Below are 26,381 nucleotides of genomic sequence, written 5' to 3'. Positions count from 1 at the left end.
GACACAGTTTGTATGCGTAAGTTGATCCTATGTTAAGCGAGCGACAGAGTTGAAAGCACGGTCTTCGATCGTTTAAATTAAAAGTTTCGTGGAACAAGCATTGATTGATCTCAATTGATGAGCACAAGTGGGGCGGTTACCTTTAGTTTTGGCAGATGCTGAGTAAGTCAACTTTTTTTAAGAAATTTTACCAAATTTTGTGACTGTGAGTTTTCTTTTGTTTGCTTTTGCGGAATTTTGCGGAAAATTTGACAAATTTTTCTTCAAACAGTCGTACCCCTTCGCATAATATTGACAATTAAAAGACGTCTGTAATATTGAATGAAACAAAATTTTTTAAAGTAGTATGAAACATTTATCTGTTAGACGAGAGCATCGCGAAGGCCAAATAAATAACCTTTCTAGTAACACTTTTCGAAGCGGACACTATTTGGAAGCAAATTGAGTTGTGACTGAAAAAATTATTGACAAAATGGAGAAAATTTTAACAAAATAGAAGAGTTGCCGAATAAGAAGGTGATCTGCACACAATAAAATCAGATCAATACCATGATTATGTGCACCTTGATCGACAAACGGATTCAACCTGCAATCATTAGTAAGCTCAAGGAAGTTGCTCTCAATTGAGACCTCTGATTTTAGCATTGACCAATCAATTTTAACAAAACTAATATCCATGAGAAATTAAAAATTGATATGGCTACTGTTCTGGTAGTTAAAAATTGAATTAATTGATTGAGGTAATCCAAAAAACATTCAACCAAGTTTCTTTGTACACAACAAATGATGATGAGGCAGGTATTTTGTAATTTTTTAAAAACAAATTGATTGTCACTAAAATTTTGCAGTAGCAGCTGAAGTTGTATGACTGCAGGGATCAACAGATTGAGTAGCAAGTAATAAAAAACGGTACTGCAATGAAGATATCATGATCTCTAAATTGTGTATCTCCTTTGATAACCGAGGTTCAGTATGAAAAACGACAGAGAAATAGATGATGTTACGAATTGAAAAACTTTCTGTCGGTGAACAGTAGATCTGCTTGAGTGACAATTAGGCAGCGTGCAGTTGATAATTTTCATTAATGAAGCTGCCTCCATGACTGGAAAACAATCACTCCCATAGAAATGATCCAAATAAACGATCTCATCACCAATTCGATCTTTATCTTCAGTGTTTATCAACCCATAACGTTTTGCTAAAGTTTTTGTTCCAATTTCCTAGTCAGCTGATGACAAGAATCGTTATGGAGCGCTGGTTGCAATTTGTTTTGTGGCCTGCAGCTTCAAACAAAACATATCGACTAAAGCTGAGTTTTGTTAGATGTTACCAGCAATGGCTTTCAATTTTTCTTTTCACCATTCTTGTATTTATCTTTAAATAATTGCCGTGCGAAAAATACGTTTCCCAAAGAGTTTCATCCAAAATTTTTCATAATCAGATCATTTTCTGCAAAATCTTTGTCTATTTTACCACTAGTTGAAACATTCTGCTCAGTTTTGCTTGTTGCTGGGAATTTGAAGCTGCCATCTTTGTTTCTTGAATTTTATTCTTGAGCTCAACCAGTGCCTAAAACATTTTGAGAAGCCAATGTGGGTTCAAATTTTTCCTAAAATAGTTTTTCTATATTTTTTCGACAAGGCGTTTCTAAAACCACTTGACATATTTTTCTTTAATTGGCGCAGGCGTTGAGTTGAACTTAGCTTCCGAATAAAAGAAATCAGTGCTGAGACATAGATTACACAGACAGAAACAGTAATCTGATCATCCGGCCAATTAAAGTTTTCAAGCGTCAGACACAGGCGGCATAAAATTCAGCGCTAAACTTTTAGCATCAAAATGAAAAATTGTCGCCGTTGTTCACTGTTTTGTTACAAGAGGAACATTTTGCTGGTTTTTTTTGTCAATGCTTTCAGATAATTAGTAATTTCTCAGATAAAAATCATACAATAGCAAATGATTGAATTTTGAGCTGCGGCATTTGTTGCTGGCCAAACGAATAACTGATGCAGTAACCTTATAAATAGCAAAAGTTAAGTGAAAATTTAAGAAACGACATTCTCTAAGTGTTGTTTATAAATTATAAATCAAACAGTTATTTGTCAAAGTGTGGAATTGCAAACTATTACTGCAAATCCTTGACTCTGCGATGTTGCAGCTTGCTGCAAACGTGCTGTTTTCTCAATCAGTGATGCAATTTTGACCGAATTGCAATCGCGTGTTTTTCCCTATTAGGCATTTTTTTCTCACACGGGATTATGATTTTTCTCGGAGGTGACTCAAATCACTCTAAAGAAATTTCGTCTCTCTAAGAGAGATTTTGCTAACTTAATAGACGTGGAGTTTTTACGTTCCCGGGCGATGTTAGATGAATATACATTTTTGGCGAACCCATATATGAGCGTACATTTGCATTTCATTCTTTCAAAAAATGGAAGCCATTTTTCAGCCAGCGATGAATGCGAAAATTGAATACGTTTGTTTTGTATATAAAGTTTTTTCAGTTTTTTCAATATCGTTAATTGAAGTCTAAAAGAAGTGCCATTCCCCAACTGTGCGCCGAACAGGGCTGATTGTGGGTACTCCCAGATACACGTCCATATGAACCGTTCCTGTGTTCTTTAAAGTTGTGTTTAAAAAGAAAATTTAGAATACAAATATCATTGGAGAAAATGCAAAACAAAAGCATAAATCTGGAAAATAAACATATAGTTGCTTAGATAGGTGAATCAAAGCAGCTATCTCTTTTTAATGAGATTAAAAAAGAGACTGCTGCTTTGATTCATCCAATAAAGCGTGAAACATTTTGCGCCAACTTAGTACCCTAGAAACTCGTATGCAAAGGAAGAACTCTTTAAGAGAGCGTAGCTTTTTCACCCTTTCATATGAAATGATGTCAGCGTATAAGGTATATAACAATATTTAATATCTGAGATTTTTGCCTGCGGGGAAATTTTCTCAATTTTCAGGCTTGAAATTCACTAAAAAGTTGTTTCCGAGGTCTCAAAGAATTAAGAGGTATTGTGCCGTTACAACAAGTGTCTCCTAAGCATTTAGAAGCCGAGCAATTAATTGTCATGGAGCGCAATTTCACTTTTTTCTGCACAAATCTGATGCTGCGATGTCGTCAATTGACCACTCCATATATGCTGGTTTTTTTAATCAGTGATGCAATTTTGTCTGAATGGCAATCGCCCGCTTTTCGTTATTGGACTTTTCTCTTTCACAGGATTAAGTTTTTGTTCAGAAGTGACATAATTCATTTTGAAAAACCTTTGTTCACTCTAGGAGAGACTTTACTAACTTTAATTTTTCCGTCGTTTTTACGTCGGGGTTTAATGTTAGGTTTTTACATTTTTTGGCATATCTAAATTGTAATTATATTTTCACTGTATCCTTTAACAATGTGGAAAATCTTTTTAACCCAAAGATAAATGCGAAGTTCAAAAACGTTCGTTTTACAAACGAGAGTTTATTTTAAACTGACAAATCAATTTTTCAACATCATTGATTGAATTATAAAAGAAGTGTTCCTTTCCCGCAAAGGGTGAAAAACGGCTCGCAGAACCACGTTTACATAAACCAATTTTGTTTTTTTTAAATGTGTTTAAAAGGAAAATTCAGCACACAAACAATATTGGAGAAATTACGAAATGAAAACATAATTCTTGGAAACAAACAGATATTTGCTTACATAAGTTTATCAAAAAGGCAATCTCTTTTTCCTCAATGACAACTTCAATTAAAGCGTCAACCATTTAGCACCACCTCAGTATTCTAAAATTTCGTATGCACAAAAACAAGTTAGTTAAAGAGCAACGCTTGTTTTTTGTCCTTTGATATGAAATGATGTCAGTGTACAATGTATATCACATTACTTAATATTTGATAGTTTTTTGCTTGCGGGTAAATTTTCTCATGTTTCAGGCTTACAACCAGCTAGAAACTTGGTTTCGATTTCTCCAGGGGTTACGAGGTATTGTGCACTTCCCTCAAAGTATTGCGAAGAATTTAAAGGCCTGACAGTTCATTGACAATATGCGCAATTTCAAACTTTTTGCCAATCCCCGACCCTGCGATGTCGCCACTTAATCAAAATCTGCTGTTTTTTCAAATCACTGATGCAATTTTTTCTAAATTTAAATTGCCCTTTGTTTGTTATTGGACATATTTTTCTGTCAAAAAAATATAATTATGCTCAAGATAGACCTAATTCACTTTAAATAACCTCTCCTCGCTCTCAGAGAAACTTTGCTAAATTTAATTGTCTTGACGTTTTGACGTCTTCGGGAGAAGTTAGTTGAATATACAATTTTGACAAACCCTAATATGTAAGTACATTTTCTTTTTATTCATCGAAAATAAGTAAAACAGTTTTCACCAGACGATGAATGAGAAGATCATGAGCTGATTTGAGACAAATAGATGTTTTTGAACTTGCAGAGATCTTCAATGGAAATTTCTTCAGCGCTTTTGAAGATTTTGGGTCAGCTCCACCCAGGTTGAGGTCGCGCTCGAAATCGCCTCTGATCAGGCCGTCCCAGACAAGTGGGACCTCTGATCAGACCGTCCCAGACCGAAGTGACCTCTGATCAGACCGTCCCAGAACAAAGTGGCCTCTGATCAGGCAAGTTCCAGACCATTGTCCAGACAAAAGTGCGCTCGAAGTTTTTTCCAGACCATGTAATTCGAGCGCACCGGGAACATGTGTGCGCTCGAAATTCGTCTGATCAGGGGTCACTTCGGTCTGGCCACCTCGACCTGGGCAACGGTGTATGGGACGTCAAGTGGACAAAAAGTTGCCTTTTTAATAAAAATTGTTCATCCACATTATTTGATGATAATGTCACCTGAGTATGTCACTCTGAACGAACGTTTTCTGAACCAAATTTTAAACTGACCTCTCAGTTAGTAGGTTAAAATTTTCAGTCCTCAATGATTAGTTGCTCTCAAAGGAATCTAATAGCAATTATAGCCCAGTGGTCTTTTCAATGCAGTTTTTTGCTTTCTATTGTTTGACCAATTTGACTTTTGTCCCCAAAAACGGGATAAAAACATGTAGCACTGCGTGACCATTAAGTTCTCTTGGAGACCTAAACTTTACTGTAACTTGAACAGGCGTAGCCAGAAATAATTTGCTGCCACAATTACATGGTGTTCATTTCTCATACAGTGCTAATCAACCTTTGGCACGGATTTCATAGTTCGTAATATATACTCTTGCTTCTTTCTAAATCTCTCTTCTAAATGTCCGGCAATTTCCTTAGAAAATGAGTTAGATTCTGAATATCACAAAATCAAATAATAGACAGAGTGTAGTGCATTCCGGAAACAGCTTCTTCGTACCGGCAGTACAGTATAAAAATATTGCGGATGGCTGCGCGTACAAGCTGAAGCGCGCAAAGGGCCGCCCTGCCATTGTCCACGGTTTTTCACAATTTCAAGCTTTGCATCAATAACCCAACACGCAAGCCGATTAGACCCATACGCAAAGTTATCTCATCTGAAACTTCTCATTAGAATATTGTATTGAAAAACCAAAACAAGACCGAAACGGTCTCTCAAAGCGCCATGCCATGAAACAAAACCCTATGCCAAGCTATTTGGTAATTTTTCTTCATTGTAGAAAGTGATTGAGAAAAACACAATTAATCCTGTCTTTTGAGAGCAAATTTCATTGTGATAAATAAAAACAAAGCGCAAAAAAACGTCTCATATTTTGATAAATTTTTGAAACACTTTGCTGAAAAGCAATTATTGTCATATCATTCTAGATTGCAACTATGTCTTCGCGATTAATTTGCCTGAACGTGAAAAATGCAAACCACGAGTCTCTGACCAAAACGCTATCTATGCGGCTTCAGCTGTGGTTTAAAGATCAAGTTGATAAAGTTTTTCATGAGGCTAAAATTCTGCAAAGCAAACTTCAAAAACAATTTATATTGGTAAGCAGGCTGTCTTGAAATTGTTTTAAAAGTTCACATAAACAAAAAGAAGAACAAAACTATATTCCTAATAGAAGACCTTTCCGCGGAGATCGTTCACCAGAAGACGCAATCAACGGAAACTCTAAACTTGAAAAATTCCATGAAAATCACCCACGAACCTCTCAAGACACAGCAAACTATTTTGTTGACACCCAAGCATTCAGTTTCGTTCCGTATGCGGGTTTTATACTTGTAAACGTCAACGCAACGTCAGTTTGTAAGTGGGCTAGGAAAATTCATGGCAACCTCAGTCCGTCAGGTTTGGACGCAAACGAATGGTGACCAATTTTGGCTTGAGTCAAGGGAACTCATCCGAAATTAAGAAGTCGTTTATCCAAAATTGTTATCAGATTCGTCAAAAAAAAGATTTTACTAAGAATTTGGCATACCGGTTATAGCCTCTTACCGCTGGAAAAAACCTAACAGCTTGACGTTAGTCCGATTGGCTATGGAGAACTTCTGTGTCATATTATTAACAAAATTGTCATAAAGAGTATTGAAGACGACTAGCAGCTCTGCCCTTAATTCTATATTGCGATAGGCAGCTTTGTCTAGTCTAATTTATCGGAATTGTTTAGGCTGTACATTTGATGCGTTCTGTTTATGGTATTGTCTAAAATGAGACAGTGTTCCTAATAGACTTTTAAAATGCATTCAATTGCCTCAATCGTCAATTAGGTCTTAAAATTATTTAAAAATTGTCCTTTTTAAAGGTTTTTTCGACAACATTCAAACCACGCCCGATTTGATTGTAGCCGGCACTTGCTCACAGTCAAAAAGAGAACCATCTTTGGAGATTTCATTGCTATGGCAGTGTATGGTATAGCAATATTCACATTGATTGACCTCGTGCACAACTCGATCAAACCTCAACAATGGTACACGGATGATGGCAGTGCTGTAGGAAATTCGAGGTACCTGCTGACGTTCTTCACGGACCATGGTAAAAATTTTTGATACCTCTTAAGTGCCTAAAAATGCCAAATTATTGCAAAAGCTTATGCGAGTTTCAAAATTTGTGAAATTTTCAGGGGAACTCGGTTCATTCCTGTAGAAGGACGTCAAGATTTGGAACCAGTCTTGGGCGTTGAAGTTTCGTGTCAATCTTTGCTAGCAATTACATTGCAAAAAATTTTCCAATCTGCTTCAGAAACCAGAAAAATTTCAAAAACGTCGCCTTAAGAAGCATATTTAATTTTCAAGAGATAACTGCTGCAGAAAATTTGCTTTTCGTGCTCAAACAACTCATTACGCACTGAACGGTATCTTCGAAGCCTTGAAAAATATACAAAATTTTTGTGGTCAATGTTCTTTGACTCACCCGTCAACGATAAAGTAGGCCAATTTATCCACTAGGGAACCGGAGGGTGGACTCAGCATCAGCGAGCGAACGGAAAATAACACTGACTCCGCTGCTTCCGTGACTGCTGTTGAATCTACTAGAAATGGAGATCTCAAGTTTTTTACCTCATAAAGTATAAGATTACAGAAACTGAGGACCGAAGCTTGCAAAAAATATATTTTCCGTGCGTCACCTGAAGACAAAGTTCACGTTGTCGGCTTGGCATCTGAAAAAAAGCCTGGGACTGGGGATCACTGCTTTGACACTAAAAGAGTAAGGTTTTAAGTTGACGGAATTGTAGTTTTGCACCGTTTGTGCATTCAGTACAATCTTGAAGCAAAAAAGCTCATTTACCGACTGCTATTTTAAGGAAAAAATTAAGTTAATTCATGCACTCCACTGTAAAATGGGCTTTAGAACCACATGCCGCAAAAAAACTTAGAAACACGGTCAGGAAAGCAATGCATGATGTTTGCTATGACGTTGAGTTTGAGCCACCATATAGCCTGCTAGAAAATGAAATCTTTTTCATGGAATCTAATAGCACTGATGACAACGCTCATTTTAGTATCAATGCAAATGGCCAGTCGGCATCCATTTTCAGTAGAACTTTCTGCGACAAGAATTTTTATTCTGTTGACTAGGTAATGCCCAAAAAAGGCTAACGAAGTATAAAAATATCACGAAAAAACAAAAAATCTGACATATCAAGAACCAGTTTTGGAATTTGAAACAGATTGTTTTTCATCCGCCCGTGTTTTGCTGTATGGGAGGCGCAGGTAGCTTTGCAACGCGCACTAAAAACGACTAGCAAAAAAATTTCTGAAAAAAGGACCAAATATTCTTGTCCGCAATAGCATACAATTGGATGAAGACGCAATAGTTTGTCTCAGAGGCTGCCGTGGTACTAAACGTGTAACTGAAGTTGATAATATTTATTGTGTTTTTGTGTGGACGATGAAGCTACACAACTAGTTTATTTGACAATACTTCCAAATTTTGACGCAACTCCTTGAGTTAAGCGCAATTTGGTATGCTGAAGAGAAGGAGGACTTGTCAACAAAAAATTGATAGAAAAACGAACGTATCCGAACAATGCGCTTGTCGTCAGACTTACTTTAAAAAAATTCGCAACCGAGTAAAACTGTTAGCGAAGCATAAAAACTTGACATTGATTCCTTTTACCTAATTCGACAAAATGAGATAGTTTAACAACGAAATTTTGAAATTATTTACGGTTAAAATCGCATGTACAACATTTTTTTACATTTAATACAATTCTTTTTCAATGGTTTTTCTGAAGTTCTAAAATTTTGAAATTACTGGTTATTTTGTTTTCAATTCTTGAAAAGAGTTCATACTTTCATTCAAATCTGTTATTTATCTTCACTTGTGGGGGTTGACAAAACTTTGATTTAATTTATCCCAGAAAAAATTTGGAACTTCAAAAGTCATACTTTTTGTATTAGACCTAGTATTAAAGTGGCAATTCTCGTCCTGGGTAGTTTTCGCTCATATTTAGCCGCGGTTTCAACTTTTTGATGTAGATCGCTCCTCTTGTCATTAGTTTATCAAACTCGCGACATGCATCGGGAATGTCCTATTCAATAACTTGCGCTATACCACAACATACAACGAAGTGTTGTCCCACAGAGGAAATTTTCTTTTGATTTTCCTAAATTCTATTGGTAATTTATTGTCTGATTTCGCCAAAATGGATTGAGTTGAATCATTTTTATATAACTTTATATACCAGATTCATTTTAAAATTTTTTTCATCAAAAGAAGACGTCAAGGTTGGCAAGCAAGATTTTATTTTTCTCCTTGTGAAAATAATTTGATTATCACACAATTTTCTTCAGTCTACTCGCAAACGCTTGCGTGATGTTTTCTCTGTAATGAACAGCAAACATCAGTTAGAACACATTTCTGTTGAGACTTTTAATCACTTTCAGATGTTGTTTTTTTAGTGGTGTTCTGCTGTAAATGTTTCCTTTGATGGCGAGAAGATGGAATTGTCAATTAAAATTTAAATCGTTTTAGAAAACCAACAATTGCGAAAATTGCATTCATCGTCGGGTTGATTTAAAACTGATTCAAAATCCAATAAATTTATCTACAAATTACATAAATACTTCTTCGACTTAAATTTGTTACCTTTAATATCACATTCAAAATATTTTATTTACCTTTAATACACCAAAAAATAACAATCTTGATTCCAGAAATTTTGTAAATACGGGGTATATTCTTTTCAGTTCCTGAAAAGGAGTTTTTGCTTGCATTGCATCTGTTGTTATTCTTTGCTTTTTGGGGTTGACAAAATATCGAATTAAGATGTACCAGAATAATTTTTGAATTTCAAAAGTTAAATTTTTTGCTTTTGAACTAATAATACTCGCCCCCAGTACTCGTCTCGGGTATTTCGTTGCGGTTTTAACTTTCTGATTTTGATTGCTTCTATTGACATTTCCTTTTCCTTTGTGACTTTTTATCCAGCGTCTCATTAACTTTACTGGAAGACCACTAAGTTGGATACTGATTTTCAGTCCAGATCTGATTTTTCTTAAGAGCTACATCAAAGGATTGCCAATCACTGGTTGGACTTAGTACCCTATGCACAGTCCCTTGAATCAAATTTTTCTTATGTTGTAACGGTGCACAGCTACGGAAATGTAACAATATGCCGGTTTCAGTAGATTTTTGATACCAATGACAGCTAATTTTTCTTTATCGTTTATGTTGATATAGGAACGCCAGGTTTCCATTACCGTTGGGTGGCTGAAGGATGAATTGCGCGTTTTTTGAAGAGAATTCGCATACTCAAGGTACTCTAGAGGGTTCACGTTTACACCCATACAGTGCACGCCCTTAAGTGAAAAATGTAATTTTAAATACATTTGTGATATTTCATAGTTAGAGGTTCACTGTTCCGTCAATTGGGTGGATCATACTTCCTTTTCCATGTTTAGAAAATAAAAAAAAATTATGATTTTCAGGACAGTTCCTAATTTTAGCACCCCCCCCCCCCCCCCCCCCTCTCATCTATCTAGCCTTCGCAACCCTACCCCCAATAGTTTGACCCCACTCGACACAAACTCCGATCAGCCCTAGTTGGCTACTTCCAGAGCCAAACGATCGCCGTTTTATACCATAGAAGTAGCAGTAGTGGGAAAGGATTTTGGAAAGTTAGTTCCACGGGGCGTCAGTCCCTTCAGTGTACAGATGACTTTAGTTTATAATGCGGTTTACAATTTCCGCTTTAGCATAATATTCTCCATGTACAGGGTTCAAATTCGTTGTAGCTTCTGTGGAAAAGTGTAATGTATATCTTTGGTTATATTAGCTTTCTTAATGCTATTTCATTTTTCACGGATTATATTACTCCGTTTTGCCGTCGTATTCCAAAAATTTTTATCGGTTCTTCTTAACCGGTTTGTTTTTAACTCCAGCTGCTGGTTTTGACGAGTGATTTTTTCTTTTCCTCGGGGCAGCTGGTTTAGTTTCGGGGCAGATTATTTTGGCAAGAAGAAGTAATAGTAATTGTCGTGTGAGAGGCGTGAATGGTCAGCCAAGGGTGGCTCGCCCTCAATTTCAGATCCAATTGTTCCACCCGGGAGTTGCAGTAGCCACATAAACAAATAATCCTCCACATGAATCAATCGGGTTCGTGGTAACACCTTCGAACAAGCGCAAGTTCATGTTCGTGGATGCCTGTTATATCGCTTGTTATTGGATGCCATTCCGGCTCATAAAACGCTTAATCTGTGAAAAAATTGTTATAAAAATTTGGGTATACGTTGGTGCTTATAGACTGTTTATAATCTTTATCTTTCTTCCTGTTTCCTATTCATTTATTTTCGTATCTGATGATGACTGCTGTAAAATATGGTACTTTACATAGTTGTTGACATGTCCCCTAGTTGACATTGGTTAACAATGGTGCGTTGAAAACTGCGACTTTTTAATTTTTCTTTCAAAGATTCTTTTTTGTAAATAGTAGATTGAGCCTTTCACACGAAGGCCGGCAAACTTTTTGTCTTTTCCTTTAATGAAGAATTTCCGGTCTCGCTTTTAGTAGGTGTCCAGTTCCAAACGTTTTGTTTAAATAATTGCTTCAATTACTATTTAAGTAATAATTTATCTAGTTCTGACATTTGTTGAACTTCTGCGCGGGATGCTGAAAATGCCGCACATTGCAGTGCCAAGCTGTGTTCTGAACAGAACATTCATTTTCCGTTTTAGTTATATTGTGCTTCTTTTCACTGTAGTCAGTGACTTGTATTATTTTTCAGTTATTTGAAATGCTTTACATTACTAATATGACAGTGGCCCTATCCTTGTGTTTGTTCTATAATCTTTTATTTTGCGTTTTCAATTTTGTACATTCTGAACCGGAAGTCGACGGTCTCGATAAGTGTGAAGTTCTAGATGAAGCAAATCTTGAGGAATCTGTTGAAAGTTCAAGTTATTTTGTCATGTTCTATGCACCTTGGTGTGGGCATTGCAAGCGATTGAAGCCGAAATGGAACAGTTTTTGTTCCAAGCACAACATTGATGGAACATTGATGAAAATTGGAGTTGTTGACTGTACAGTTGAACAGTATACTTGCAAAAAGCACGGTGTATCTGGTTTTCCAACGTAAGTTTTAATGGCCAGCAAAAAATTGATCTAAGTATCTTAGAGAATGGTTCTGAATCGAAAAGCTTTATTAACTGCAAATTTTAATGATTGCTAGCGTTATTGTTGCGGAACCTTGAGATCTAAATAATTATGGAATTCTCCGGGACAAATGTCAAAATGCTTCCAACGACGGATCAGATTGTTGCATGTGTTTTATGACAACTTTATTTCTAGAGTTCTGTGAAAGTTTTTCTTGCTGCGAGTTCTGTAAAGGTTACTGAAAATTACTCCTTTAATACCTAAGCCGCCAACTCTTAATACAGGGGTTAAAATATATTTCAGACAAGAGAAAGTCTGCGAAGAACAACTGTTCCAACCCAGGTTACACGATAGCTTATAGCTTACACGATAGAAATGTCAACCAAAAGCTACTTTAAATCAAAGGTTTAGACTTAGAGAACCTTGTTCAGCTTCTAGTATTAATCAAAGAAGATTGCAAGATTTGTTTAAAGTGAACACTCACGCCTTTTACTCAAACCTTGAATTTTTGAAAGCAAAAATACTGCAGGGTATATTAATTTATCTCTGCTAAAAACTTTAAAAAACCAAAACAATTCATGATTCTGTCTAAATTTTGTTTTTTGGTTTGAATATTATTATCATTAGAAACGACTAGCAATACGGAAAGGAAAATCTCAAACCAAAAGTTTGTACCAGAACCATTTTCTCACTTCATTTGTCTACATCTGTGCCCCTTTACTACTTCGACGTGGCTCAATTTGTCGCTTACTTTTGTGTTTTCAGTAAAATCGAAAATGGAAAATTGTGTACATATCTTAAAAAAAAGACAGCACAAGTGCAAATCTATTTTCTTGGAAAACAAGAGGAGGCTGAAAGTATCTCTCTCTCTCTCTCACACACCCCTCTTTCTCTCTTAAATAAAAACCTGCTCATGCTGATACAGATTTGTAACGGGTGCACACAAAAATGGATATGTGCTCACATGCAAGCACGCATGCAGGCATCTATTGACAGGCATATGTACCTAGATGCAGATATTTTTCCTTTCTTTTTGGATTATGATTGTTGTGTATGTGCTGTTATCTTTAAATAGGGCAAGCTACAAATGAAAACTTGACACTTTCTTCGCTTATCCCCGCTATTGATTGATTGCTTATAAAATAGCGAAATAAATTTATTCTTTTTTTATACATTCTCATTTGTGCTCGTATACTGGTTCAAAGATGCTCTCACTATCATGTGTGCTCCTACATGAACTCACAAATAGGCTACCCGTACGCACACATTCAAACATACACACTTATAAATTATTGATTTTTAAGAAACCTATTGCATTCTGCGTACAAAAACGAAAAGAGCAAACCTAATTTTTTTTGCAAAGAATGAGCAATTTTGAAAATAGTAATTGTAGCTCTATAGTAATACAGCAGACTACTAATTGTAGCTCTAGTAATACAGCAGACTACTAATTGTAGCTCTTTAGTAATACAGCAGACTACCGAAGTTTCAGTTCCAGTAATCGAACCTCCAAAATATTAACATAAGCAACGTGATGATTTCAACCTTTACAGTTAGCAACCTATTAAGATTACGGCGATCGGAGCAACAAGTATTTAGACAGCAATTTTTGATGCTTATTTGTCTTGTATTTTGTCTGATCTCAGAGCAGTTCAATGCCATCAGTTCAATTTCACCGCTCTGTACCAAATAATGGAAACTTATAGTGCCGAATTTTGTTCTATTTGATAGGTGTTACGATTGGATTTACTTGAAATAATGTTAAGAACTTTCTCCGATCTTTCTACGTATATTAGAAGCTATTTTGAAGATTTAAGTGCAATTAAGTTTCTCAGAAGTAGCGCGTATTTATTTAATCGGTGACACTGCAGATCTACTTCGGCCAAATTCGGAAGAATGAAAGCTCTGTGAAAATAGCATTCTCTATCACTTGGGTTGAAAGAACGTTAAACGCCCTAACAAATGCTGGTATTTTATGTCTATTTTTAATTTTTTGTTTATTTATGAGGTAAAAATTTTCAGATAGAAAATAAAATTAATTAATTTGTTTATTGTCTACTGAGAACAAGAATTAGGACAAGAACCGTCAGTTGACAGCTATTATGAAAGAAACTAAAATTCGATCAATTTTGTGTAGTTTATCATTTTCTGAACAAATTTATTCATTATCATGAAAGCTGCCGAAATCTTTTTTGCTACTGCTGAGTCAATGAAAACATTTAGTAAGCCACCAATGCGAAGGAGGAAAGATTAATTTAAAAGATTTAAATCAATTGAAAATTGGAGAATAGTCTTAGAGTTACACTATGCTACCATTAAGCATGACTTTTGCTCAAAACGTTTTTGCAAAAAGGCGTATAGGAAGGTCTGAAATTTTAAATGAGATTTATTTGTCGTTAGAAAAGCTGCTTAATGGCTTTCATACTGATATTTCAACTGATTTTTTCCTTCCTTTGGTTTTTGAGAAAATTAATGCACATGAGTAATTATTGAGGTGAAATTAGGCTTAAGTCAGAAAATGTAACTTTGTATAATTTTTAAAATATACTTGCACTGGAATCACTTACTAACTGTGTAGGGTCACTAGCATCTCAAAATTTTGCCGGTATACAGGTAGTAAATCTGATAGAACTAACTGAAAATTAAATAAACAATATGATTCATTACAAATGAGCTGCTTTTTTCTTTTGTTGTTTCCTCACGCTATTGCAATGTACAAGTTTCAGGGGGGAAAGAAAAGCAACCTGGCTTTAAATATAACGTTACCGAAAATGTAACAAGCTCAAGGCCTTTCCGGCGGAAGGTTTGCTGAAGTTTTTGACAAAATTGGGACAAGATTTTTTGACCAAAAAATTTTAGTTCGATTTAGCGAGCACTTGTTTTTGGTTACAATGTAATCATATGGATGGAAAATGTTTGCTAAAATTTCAAACAAGCTAAGCGTTCTAGTTTAGTTGATTTTTTAACTGAAAAAGTTTCCGACAAAAGTGACATTTTCAAGACTTTTTCATCGAGAAGTTGCTGTTCATAAGCAAAAATTGTCATCAATTGCTTTGAAGGAATGGAGCGGGATGTTCTTGAATGGTCAGCCAATAATCCCGATTTGAAATCATACAAAGTTTATGCACAATTTCGAAGCAACATTTATAGAAACCGACCGTTATTTCGAAAAATATGGAATAATTTTGTCTGAATTTTGATTGACGTCGTTGAATTGTTTTTGAAAACAATAGAAACCGTCTAGTAGATGTTAAAAGGCTAAAGGCGTAATGACTCGTGTTCAGACAACTGATTTGAACTCAAAATTTCTATTATTTGATGTTTGCGTCTTTTTAAAAAGTTCTGCATTTGTGCGTTGCTGTTTTTGTTACCACAGTGTATATTAATTTTTTCAATTCTTTGAAAAAGTAAACAAAAACGTAATAAAAAGGAAATATTTGCTTCACTTCGTTGATCAACTACATTTCTTATTAACGATATATTGTCCTATTGCATAACCAGTAGCGTGATAAAAAAGTTCCTCCAACTGAGTAGAAAAACTATCTTAACATTTTGCTCCTGTTTTATTCTGGCTTGCAATTTGGATATCTCAAAGCACGAAATAACAGGGAACAGGGGCTTCATTTTCAGGGTCGAAATATTACCTTTTTGAAAGTGCTTATTTTTCATCGCTTCGAAATATGCAACATTTCCATTGCAACATATGCAACAGTTTGAATTGGGTCAATTGAAACATTGTGATGAAATAACATGTAGCGTTTTGGATTTCCTTTGTGTCATCTTGTATATTGTTATTGTTTTAGACTGAAGTTCTATAAGAAAGGCAAGCCAGATGGGATAAAGTACGCCGGATCGCGAGAGGTGGAAGCCTTTGAGAAATTTGCGGCTGGAATACTGGATCCCGACTCAGTGGTAAGATGCGAGATTTCATGATACAGGGTCCTATTAAGTACCCTTTTTTATAATGTAAACTGGTGTATGAGCCCTACAATATTAAGGTAGTGCTGTGGTGTAGTGGTCACCAAGCCAGGATATTATTTTCGGTAGAGACAGAAGATTCCACTCCCTCCTTTCCGAAAACTTTGCGAACTTTGTTGTTGGCTGTACCTTAATTGGCTCTAGCAATAACTGCATTGCGATAAATTGCTTAGCATAAATAGAACCAGTTGTTACTTTTGTTTTTTTGGTGTACTGTTTTGAAGCTAAGTGTGTATTGCTTAAGCTGCTGTTCAATCTTGAAACCGATGCTACCATATTCTTACCGTTTTCAGTTCATATTTACGTTTTCGTATAATGTGGAGTTCGGAACATTGCAGCTATCTGCCATGCGACCACATCAGAAGCTAAATTTCCTATTAAAGTTTTTGAGCGCTGTCTTGTTTAATATAAAAGTTTTCGAATTTAGTGTTTCATTAGAAAATTTCCTAGCTTTTCATTTTTAAATTTGCATAAATTGATGTATAGTGTGTCCTATAAAGTTGAAATAATCGAACGTTCGAAAAATGCGAAAACATGAACTATAGTGCGAATTCGTAGAGGCTGAAAGTTCGAAACTTGACCTTGAGTGTCTGTGATCGCATTATTTGAAACTGCTCATTTGATTTGCTATTAGTTTCAACCATCAAAAAAAAAATAAAAATGACGACTTTGGATCTTGAGCAGCCAGTTCTTACCGATGACGATTTACCAATTCCGGCGTTGAAGCCAGTTCTTGATGACGATTCTGGTTATATAGACCTTGGAGTAGATCGCCATGTTAGCGAAGCACCTTTTGAATGTTCACCAACTCCTGGTAAGAACGAGGGATTAGTTGAATCCAATTTTGGAATGACACTAAATTGGAAACCTGAATCGCCTAGCTGTAATAAGGAAGATGACAAGGGATCTCACTTCTACTCTGAGGTGTCGATTGAAATTGACGATGTTCATGATCCTCGGGCAGCTTTGAAAAATGACTTGAAAGTTATTGATGCTATGGGAAATGGTGATGGCGGCATCGGGATGTTTGCTGGTATCGAGACCCCAATTGCTGCCTCGAAGGGAAGCAAGCTCATTATCAAGACAGATCCGATGTGAAGCGGCGGGCTTAGATAAAACAGGAGAAATCTTTCTTTTAATCTGAAATAATTGACAATTTAATGAAATAAAATGCTGATCCGTTTTTTTTATTTTTACGATTAAAAAACTTGAATTAACAATTAACTTGGCTACCATGACTGTTTATAAAACATCAGATCACCAGTTTAATAAATCAATTTTCAACTGTTCATTTCTGTTCCGTCGTCAACTTGAACGCTATCGCGTTCATCACATGCGTCTGTTTTTGGTTAAAAGTCTTCTGGTTTAGCTGTTGCAAAATTCAAAAGTTCGTAGTCTAATCTGTTAATTCTTTTGTTTGTTGCATAGTACATGCAGATATAACCGAATTTTGTCTGCAATTGTTTATCATGAACTTACTTAAACAAAGCTCGTGCAATTCATACTCTATGGTCAGGTTAGTAAAAATTTTGCTGTCTAGGCCCGCCTTCGATATTGATATTATAAGGACTGATGGAAGGCTGCTTAGTTGCAGTGCAATTATGGAATACTTCGAGAAGTTTGGACAGGTTCTCAACGTCTCCAAATACTCGGTTCCAACTGGTGAAATTGGATGCAAAATGAACGGATCGATATTCCGAGTTGACCCTAAATGCCAATTGTAGCAAAAGGGGAAATTATGGTTTGGCGCAGAATTTTGTATATTTTTTTGCTCTGGAACGAAGTTTGAAGCAGTTATTGTAGTCTTCGTCTTTTTTAAAAAAAACTGAATTAGATCATTTCATTCGAGAATGTACCGCCCGATTGAGCGATTTGACTTCATAAATTTGACAGTATTAATCGACGAAGCACCAGGGCATTGTATTAAATGCATCAAGCTTGCTTTTTTGGCCACAAATTGAATTAGTTTTCCCGTTGCCGTATAACAATCAATTTCTTTGAAAGCTTCTCATCGGCTGTTTTGCTTTTTCTTTTGTTCTTGGATATCACCTTATGTGTTGATTGATCCAAGATTCTTCTCACAATTAGTTTATTGGAAACGTCATTCTGTTCTCGTAATTGTGTGGGGAGTTTAGATTGCATTACTCGGATATATTCTGTTTTGCCTCCCCCAGTGACTTTACGCCCCCAGTTACAAACTATATGTTGTTATATAGCACGTAACTATGTAAAAAAAATAGCACGTGCGCCTGGGGGTCATAAAAGATTTATGCTCACTAAGCTGTGGGGGGGGGGGGGAAACAGAATATATCCCATTATTCAATGCCATATCTGCGTTCGAATCATTGATGATAGCCAATCGGATTTATTCAATGTGCCGAATTATTCATCCAAAGTTTTTTTGGCAGTGTAAACTGCCTTCCAGTGAACAACTCACTTGTAGAAATTTTTGTCTTTTTTCTTGAAAGAAAATCCAGGACCTGTATGTGATGAGAGCAGGCTTCTCGTGTCCAGTGATGTTTGGTTCTTTTTTCATGACAGATTCTGTTTATGACTTTCAGTTGCCCTTGAACGAAGTTCATAGCAATTATTGCAAAAGTGTTTGTCTTTTTCTATGCAAATTTTTCGATTGACCGTTTTTTGCGTTTTTCTTCCAGAACATTCTTTGACTTAAGTGACTTTTTCACGGTATCGTTTTCCATTTTTGAGTGATCTCTATTGCTCTCGCTCCGAAGTAAAGCTTGATGCTAATATAAAATCGGTCGCAGCATAGCGAAAAGAAGGGCCGGATAGCCGAGTAGGCAGTGCTTCTGGTTATGGCTTGAGAGTTCAGCTCAGCTTGCTGTGCTGCTACTCAGTCATCGAATGGTTTTTTGAACTAGAATTGTCTACCATGTCTACTGAAGTGGTTCTAACGAAAACTAGAAATAGAGGACAGTTTGAATAGATTAATAAACAATACTCCTTGATAGATTTCTTAGAGTACATGGTTTAAATAATTACTTTTTGTCACAATGATTAGATTAAATTGTTTTCCATTTTTCTTATTAATAAGATCTTGTTATGGGGTCTTAAAGGACGCAAACAGTATTGGCTTTGTCTTTTTTACGAAATGGAGAACTATTGAAGAAGTGTGTATTCTAATTAGTTGTGCGGGCCGCGTTTGTTGGCGTGATTTTAAGTGGTTTCAGTGTAAAGCACAAGCACGTTTCAACAGAAGCGAGCGCCTGATTTTTCTTTGACAGCAGTTCGTCCGACGTTATATGTTTATGATTAATAGCCGCCCTTATCTTCTCAGCCGGCTATTATAACGCTCCTATATTTTACAATTCAAAGAATTGGAATTGTATTGGGGCGCTGTCTTTTTTTTAAGATCTGTTCAAACATTTTCATGATTTTTGAAGTCAAATTGGAGTAGTGATTTTGGTCACGCCGAAACAGGAAGTGGAGTGAAAAAGCGAGTGGTTTTGCGGCGTGAATTTTTTTCGCTCCAAATTTAAAGTAGAGTGAGAAAAGGGTATTTGAACAAAAATTCGCTTTCCCGCTAGTGGTTTTTTGTTCACATGCGGCAATTTCACTGATTTTTACTGTTTTTTTATTTTTTGGATCGGTGCTTTTTTTAAATGGTTTTCCCAATCCATTCGTAGTCCGTTCTAGGTATAGTTTTCTGTTTAGTCAATGAAAATTCTTTGAATTGTACGTCAGGACTTCTCCTGCTATGTTTTTACAATTCAAAGAATTTGAATTGTATTGGGGCGCTGTGTTTTTAAGATCTTCACACATTTTTCAATGACTTTGATCTTTCAAATCGGGATAAACAGGTAAAGCCCAGCGGGCATAAAGTTTCACTAGAGGCCCAAAGTAGGTTTTAGTAGTCCTTTAAGTGTTTAGAGTATTGCAGCTGCTGGGATGGCCTTAATTTAATGTTAAAAGGTCATTTTTAGGAGTTTTTGAGCTCAAAATGGTGCAATTTTTCATGTTTTTTGTCATTTTGTTTCAGTTATTTGTTTGATTAGTCTGAGGTTGAAGTTTTTAATAGTTGATGAAGGTCTTGTAGGAGATAAAATTACTTGTTATGACCATTTTATGAGCTATATTTTTTGGTACCACAAACATGAACACGCAAAATGGTACTAATTTTTTCAATTTTCATGTTTTTGACAATTTTTGTCATTTTCCAGTCAGTTTTTTGTGAGTTTTTCCAGCCTCATGGGCCAGGGAATCTCCTTTAAGGTTTGATAATGGGCACTGCGTAGGTTTATAGATATTCTAGTTGTAATGGAATGGTTTTCAACATTTCAATGTCTCGAACTTCAGCATTTTTTTGATAAAATCTGCTGAAAAAATGTTTGTCAGTTTTTGATATTTGTCCATTCTCAAGTGTTAGAAAACCTATTCAACGGTCTGATAAAAGTTTAGTGTATGGTTAATATCGTCAATGGAATTTTTTCAACAATTTAACCTTTCGAATTTTGGAATTTTTTGATAAAATTTGCTTTTTTTCCATTTTTGAAATTTTCTATCTTTTTCAGTTTTTGCAGCCTCAGGGGCCAGGGAATCTCCTTTATGGTTTGATAATAGGACACTGCATAGTTTCTAGAAATAATAGAGTGGGTTTCAACATTTTAATGTCTCAAATTTATGCATTTTTGGGGTAAAATCTGCCATTTTTTTAAGTCTTCCTGAATTTTTTTGTCAATCTTTGATATTTGTTCATTCGTAGGCGCCAGAAAACCTATTCCACGTTTTTTTGGGTCTGATAAAAAAAGTTGCTGCATGGTTGTTGGTTGTTACTGTCAAAAGAACTTTTTTAACAATTTAGCAATTCGAATTTTAGAAATTTTTTGATAAAATTTTAATTTTGAACATTTCTGTTATTGAGTTTTTTTGCCCCAGTCGCCAGGTAACCTCCTCCAGGGTTTGAAAGTATGTTGTAACATAGTTGCTAGGGGTTAAGGGAATGGTTTTTAATATTTTAATAGGAGTAGGAATTTTTTTGAAATTTGATTTTGCTAAAAACTATCGATCTATGAGCCGTTTAATTTTTTAAGGCTTGGAATTTGGTTACTGGATAGCCTCTAGAGAAACAAAAATGATTCGGAAGGTATTAATATCAAGTTTTCAGCAACCTTTCATAAACATTTGCAATTGATTGCAATTGATTTTCAAAAATTTTTCTCATTTTCTGAGTTCTTCAAGGGCCAGTGAATTTTTTCAGGTCTTGCAGATATAATCGTGGACCGATTTAAGATCCAAAGTTTGTTTGAACATATTTATGAAATAGTCATATTTAAAGGGATTAAATTTTGCCTTTCGGGGTAAAAGTTTCAAGAGTTTTAGCAATGAGTATATTTAGTATATTTTTGCTTAGTTTGTTTGATTGTTTTAACTGCTCAACGTTTTGATTATTTTGTTTGGTTGGCTGGCATTGTTCAATTGATGTGCTGGTCAGGTAGAGTACTTCTAAGTTTTTAACTCAATCCTTTGAATTGTATTTCAGGACTTGTCCTGTTATGTTTTTTTACTTCGTCGAACTTTTTTTTCGCTTTACCCATTTTGCCTCTTTTTCGACATTTTGCGTGAAATCTTTTTGACTTTTCTAGGCTAGTTTCACTCTTCTGTCATTCTGCTCAAAGTACTTTTAAACAGCAGCTGCTCAGCAAAGCAATTCAGAATGAACAGAGTCAGTATAAAAATTTGAAGTCAGAAATAGAAACGGGATAAACCCGTAAAGCCCATTTTTAGATGCCCGGTACTTCAACTTTGTTCTCATAAGTTTCAGTTACTATCTATTATGCTTATTGGTATTGATACTTGACCCCGTAGCCTCTCACTGAGAGACAGGAGTATGTTCAATTACGAAATGACATCAAATTAAATCGCACTTAAAAATGTTTTTAGACAAAAATAAATTTTTGTTGATATTTTCTTCTTTCAATCCCAATAGAGTTATGTGAATCAACGGCGGCTATTTTTCGGCAAATTTACCAGTGTGTTTGTATTTTTAGCCAGAAAGAGATGGTAAGGCTATTATTAGTCTGATTGTTTTCTTTTAAAATGTGTAGAAAATTCTTGCTTTTAAAATACTTTAAGCCAATACGAAGGTCGTTGAAAGTTTATCAAAAGCAATACAGGATTCCTAATTGTATGCAGAATTTTGGAATTATTTAGATGTTTTAAGGCAGATTTTTTATCGGTTGATTAGATTTTCTGTGAACAGGCTAATGGTTAACGTTTGCGTTTTTTGTCAATGTATTATGAGAATCAAGTCTTCCTTCTACCTGTCAAATATATATCTTGTTGGTTTTCATTTTGGAATCATTTCTGCAACGCAAATGGGTGCATGGTAAATTGACTCAATTATGTGAAGTATCTCAATGTTTGAGAAGTTTTTGAGCTTTTTATTTTCTCTGATTTGTTCCTGCATCGCCAACAGGGCGCACTTTGTCTCGTTAAAGTGTTTTAAATTCGTGCTTAATTTTTTGAAATTAAAAATCAAGTGAAAATATTAATGTCTACAAATTCCATCCGCCTAATATCTTTTTTCACCCTAGTTTAGCATAATTCTACCCAACAGTAGCTGCTTCTGTCACACATAAATAAATAAATATCGAAAACGAGATGTTAGCTCGGAATTCTAGTGAGCTACCAGGTCATTTTATGGTGGAGTTTGGCTACGATTTGGGTCTGAACGCAGCACTTAGAGACGGAAAAGTGCAAATAATTTCAACTACTTTTGTTGGCAAACTGAAATTGGTGTCAGTGAAGCTATTTCAATTCACGGACGAGCTGGAGAATGTAATCAAAGCAAAGACGAAGTCATACCGAGAGCGAAAGTTGCGAGAGAAGGCGCATTCACTCAGAAGAAATAACTGGAAATAGTTATATTTGTCAATATATATGAAATCAATTTATTGTTCCAAGTTCTGCTTTTTGAAACGCGTGTTTTTTAGGAAAGTGGTTCGCATTGGGATAAATATACAGATGTAACCCTAGTGTTTTTTATTAGTATGGTTTATGGTTTGATGCGTTCTTATGACAGCTTTCACTTGTGACTGAAGACAGAAAATCTTGATCGGGACTGTTCGCCTTGCCAATAATTTTGCAACTGTGTGAGGTAGTTTTGAACCTACCCCACTAAACGTTCTGAACCTAAGTTCTCAAAGAATTATGTTAAAAGGTATTTTTAAACGTGGTGAACTCCCCTTTGAGCTAATAACAGTCGGCTTAAAAAAGACGTAAGATAATAAAAGTTTTAAATGTTTGATATTTAGTTCCTTATACGAATAAGCGGGAACGAAAGAAGAGATATGGCTTGATCGTGTCCGTATAAAACGGTCGCCGGCAAAATCGCCCAAATTACATAATAGTCCCAGACAAAAGAGTCCCAGGCAAAACAGTCCCAGACAAAATAGTCCCAAAATTTTACAGATTTTGGCTCAACGCATTAATTAACGAAACTTAATCCGAAAATTGAGCTAAACCAAATCAAAGTATTAGAAGTGGACGCAAAACTAGGTTCTAAGCTCAATGACAGATTTTGTTTTAATTGGGAGTTATATAAAAGAGTGCCTCACAATATTTGGCGTCATAATTTTCGAAAATCGGAATTGCTCGTCTTTGAAGGCTATGGCTATATTAGGCACCGACAACTTACAGATGGTGCATCTTCTTGGCGCTGTTGTATTACAACATGCTATGGCAGAGTGGGGCTACGCAATGAAGAAATAGAAGTTATCACACTTCATAGCCATTTACCCGATCCAGCAGACATTGAAGAGAAAATTCCGCTCGGCGTTGAAAGAAATAGCAGCAATGGCTGACGAGACTCCCCGCCAAACAACATTTGCTGCCCAAAATGATATCAGCAGTGAAACAGCAGCCAATAATTCAGCTTACAACTCAAACCAAAGGACATAACAGAACGCGCCAACAAAATTGTCCACAAATGAGAGAGCCTTCATCGCTGAAAGGATTTGAGATTCCCGAGTTATTACATATGATACATAGTGGTGAGAAGTTCTTTTATTATGATTCATGGCACCATGATAAAAAACGAATTCTTGTTTTAACGACTCTGTCAGCCATTGACTTGCTAGAGCAATCAGACGACTGGTTCTGCGATGGGACATTTTCAACAGCTCCAAATGTCTTCTATCAGGTCTACACAATTTACGCTTCGGTTAACGGCGTCAACTTGCGTCTCGTGTATGCTCTTCTTCCTGATAAAAAGAAGAAATATCGGAAACTACTCTGCTCCCTTCCAGAATCATCAACAAAACGAGTAACAATCGATTTCGAAATTGCGGTTTGGAACGCATTCCTTCAGTGGAACGATAACATTTAAATTCAATTTTGTTTCTTTTCACCTTGGTCTGAACGTTGTGCAGTCAGCAGGCAAAGCCATGTTCCACGAGCACATCAGAATGATGCTTTGCGCGGCTTTCTTGCCAGTGAAAGATCTCATTATTGCATTTGAAAAATTGCAGTCAACTTGCGCAGAGGACTGTGAACCAATTTTAATTACTTTGAAGACATCGGTTGACACAACTCTACTCGACAGAGACAGAAACCGCGATTTGCAATTGAACGATGGAATTGCTGCGAGCGCATAAAGAAAAGCTTTTCCTGAACAAAGAACTTCGTCTAAGGCTGGAGCAGTAATTTCGTAAAATTGATTAATACAAAACATCCTTCACTACCCAAACTGATTGAGAATTTCAAAGACGAACAAAAAACTCAGAAATAATGTTAAAGATAGCAGCTGACCAGCAAGCAAAAGGGCCAAAGAAAGCACATTACGCAAAATTTGATGCAAATTTACAAGAACTTGTTCGAGAGTCCCACTCGGGCTCGAACTAGCAATCTCCGAATGTAAGTCCAGATCACTAACTCTTGCGTCACGTTGATTTTGATTTTCCGACTTTAAAGCTTTCTTTCAAGATCAAAGCTGCACTTTCTTTTTGATCTGTCTAACCAGCGCTTTGGGCAGGACTGTTTTGTCTGTTGACCGGCTCAATCCTTAAAATGTCCAATGTTGCACTCAAAATGCACATGTTAATGTTAATGTACCATCCATAGAAGCTGCCGAAATGTCAAAAAATCCTATTTCAAAATTTATTAGCGATGACAAGCATTCTGGCAATGAACATTGAACGCGTTTGTGACTGGATAGATGTCATCAGAAAGCATAAAAACAAAGTTGATAATAGCTCGTGTGGAACGTGTCTTTGACCGTGTAATTAATTTATGAGTTTGTCCTGGAATTGAGTTCAGAGCTAGCAAACTGGAAGCCAAAAGTTCAACTGTCAATTTCAACTGGATACGTTCCAACTATAATAATAAGCATAACAATAAACAAAATTGTGAGTTTAGGTCATAATTACAGATGTCAGAAAGTGTAGTGAAATATTGATGAACAATTTGTTTCAGGTAATCAGTGTAATCTCCATTCTTGAAGTTAATTGGCGCTTACTTGATGTTGAACTCATCTGAACGTTTTCAAAATTTTAACATCTCAAGTAAGCGCCAATTAAATTTTAGAATGGAGATTACACTGATTACCTCAAAGAAATTGTTCATCAATATTTCACTACACTTTCTGACATCTGTAATTATGACCTAAACTCACAATTTTGTTTATTGTTATGCTTATTATTATAGTTGGAACGTATCCAGTTGAAATTGACAGTTGAACTTTTGACTTCCAGTTTGCTAGCTCTGAACTCAATTCCAGGACAAACTCATAAATTAATTGCACGGTCAAAGACTCGTTCCACACGAGCTATTATCAACTTTGTTTTTATGCTTTCTGATGACATCTATCCAGTCACAAACGCGTTCAATGTTCATTGCCAGAATGCTTGTCATCGCTAATAAATTTTGAAATAGGCTTTTTTTGTCATTTCGGCAGCTTCTATGGATGGTACATTAACATTAACACGTGCATGTTGAGTGCAACACTGGACATTTTAAGTATCGAGCCAGTGAACAGACAAAACAGTCCCAGGCAAAATAGTCCGAAGAAAACAGACAAAACAGTCCTGCTCAAAGAGCTATAGAGGTGTTTTTGGCCTTCGCAATTCAAAACACGAAATGCATTGCTGCGCTAATTTTGATTAAAATCTTGATGTCATTTTCCTTCTCGATGCTGAAGTCAGTCAGCAGTCGAGCCAGAAGTTTTTTTTAAGATCTCAAAATGATAAAATATGAGAAATAATTTGCAACAAACCGGCAACAGTAAAGTTTATTTACTCATGCCTTGAAAACTGATGTAGGCGTTAGAAATGCTAATCAATGTCTTCCTTACTGTGGTCGTGAGATCTACTAGGTTACTTTCTTACGCTAAATAGAAATATACAAATAGCATCGCCTGCAAATTTTCTGGACGTTTTTAAAGCAGTCATTATTC

The 26,381-nt window shown here is 35.8% G+C and overlaps 3 protein-coding genes across 5 annotated transcripts in view; 2 read left to right on the top strand and 1 right to left on the bottom strand.

Moving 5' to 3' along the window:
* Positions 1 to 26,381, bottom strand: part of LOC142349487 (serine/arginine-rich splicing factor 7-like) — a 398,530-nt gene that overhangs the window by 366,609 nt on the left and 5,540 nt on the right. The window lies entirely within an intron of this gene.
* Positions 11,538 to 26,381, top strand: part of LOC142349738 (uncharacterized) — a 44,802-nt gene continuing 29,958 nt past the window's right edge. Inside the window, exons 1-2 of the mRNA XM_075401481.1 lie at positions 11,538 to 11,971; positions 15,796 to 15,904. Of these exons, the coding sequence (XP_075257596.1) occupies positions 11,634 to 11,971; positions 15,796 to 15,904 (447 nt within the window). The 5' untranslated portion in view covers positions 11,538 to 11,633. The remainder of the gene's footprint in view (positions 11,972 to 15,795; positions 15,905 to 26,381) is intronic.
* LOC142349460 (uncharacterized) lies at positions 16,531 to 22,900 on the top strand. Of its 3 annotated transcripts, none has more exons than XM_075401041.1 (3): positions 16,531 to 17,064; positions 17,550 to 17,651; positions 22,612 to 22,900. In XM_075401041.1, the coding sequence occupies exons 1-3, from the start codon at positions 16,631 to 16,633 to the stop codon at positions 22,850 to 22,852; spliced, it is 777 nt and encodes a 258-aa protein (XP_075257156.1). In that variant the 5' UTR covers positions 16,531 to 16,630; the 3' UTR covers positions 22,853 to 22,900. The 3 variants fall into 3 exon arrangements, with proteins under 3 accessions (XP_075257156.1, XP_075257155.1, XP_075257154.1); XM_075401040.1 differs by having other exon boundaries at positions 17,538 to 17,651; XM_075401039.1 differs by having other exon boundaries at positions 17,511 to 17,651.

Source organism: Convolutriloba macropyga, chromosome 11, assembly GCF_964194025.1.
Source record: "Convolutriloba macropyga chromosome 11, txConMacr16.3, whole genome shotgun sequence".
NCBI classification, from domain to species: domain Eukaryota; kingdom Metazoa; phylum Xenacoelomorpha; order Acoela; family Convolutidae; genus Convolutriloba; species Convolutriloba macropyga.
Note: the sequence above shows the minus strand (reverse complement) of the source record. Positions and strands in the feature narration are given on the sequence as shown.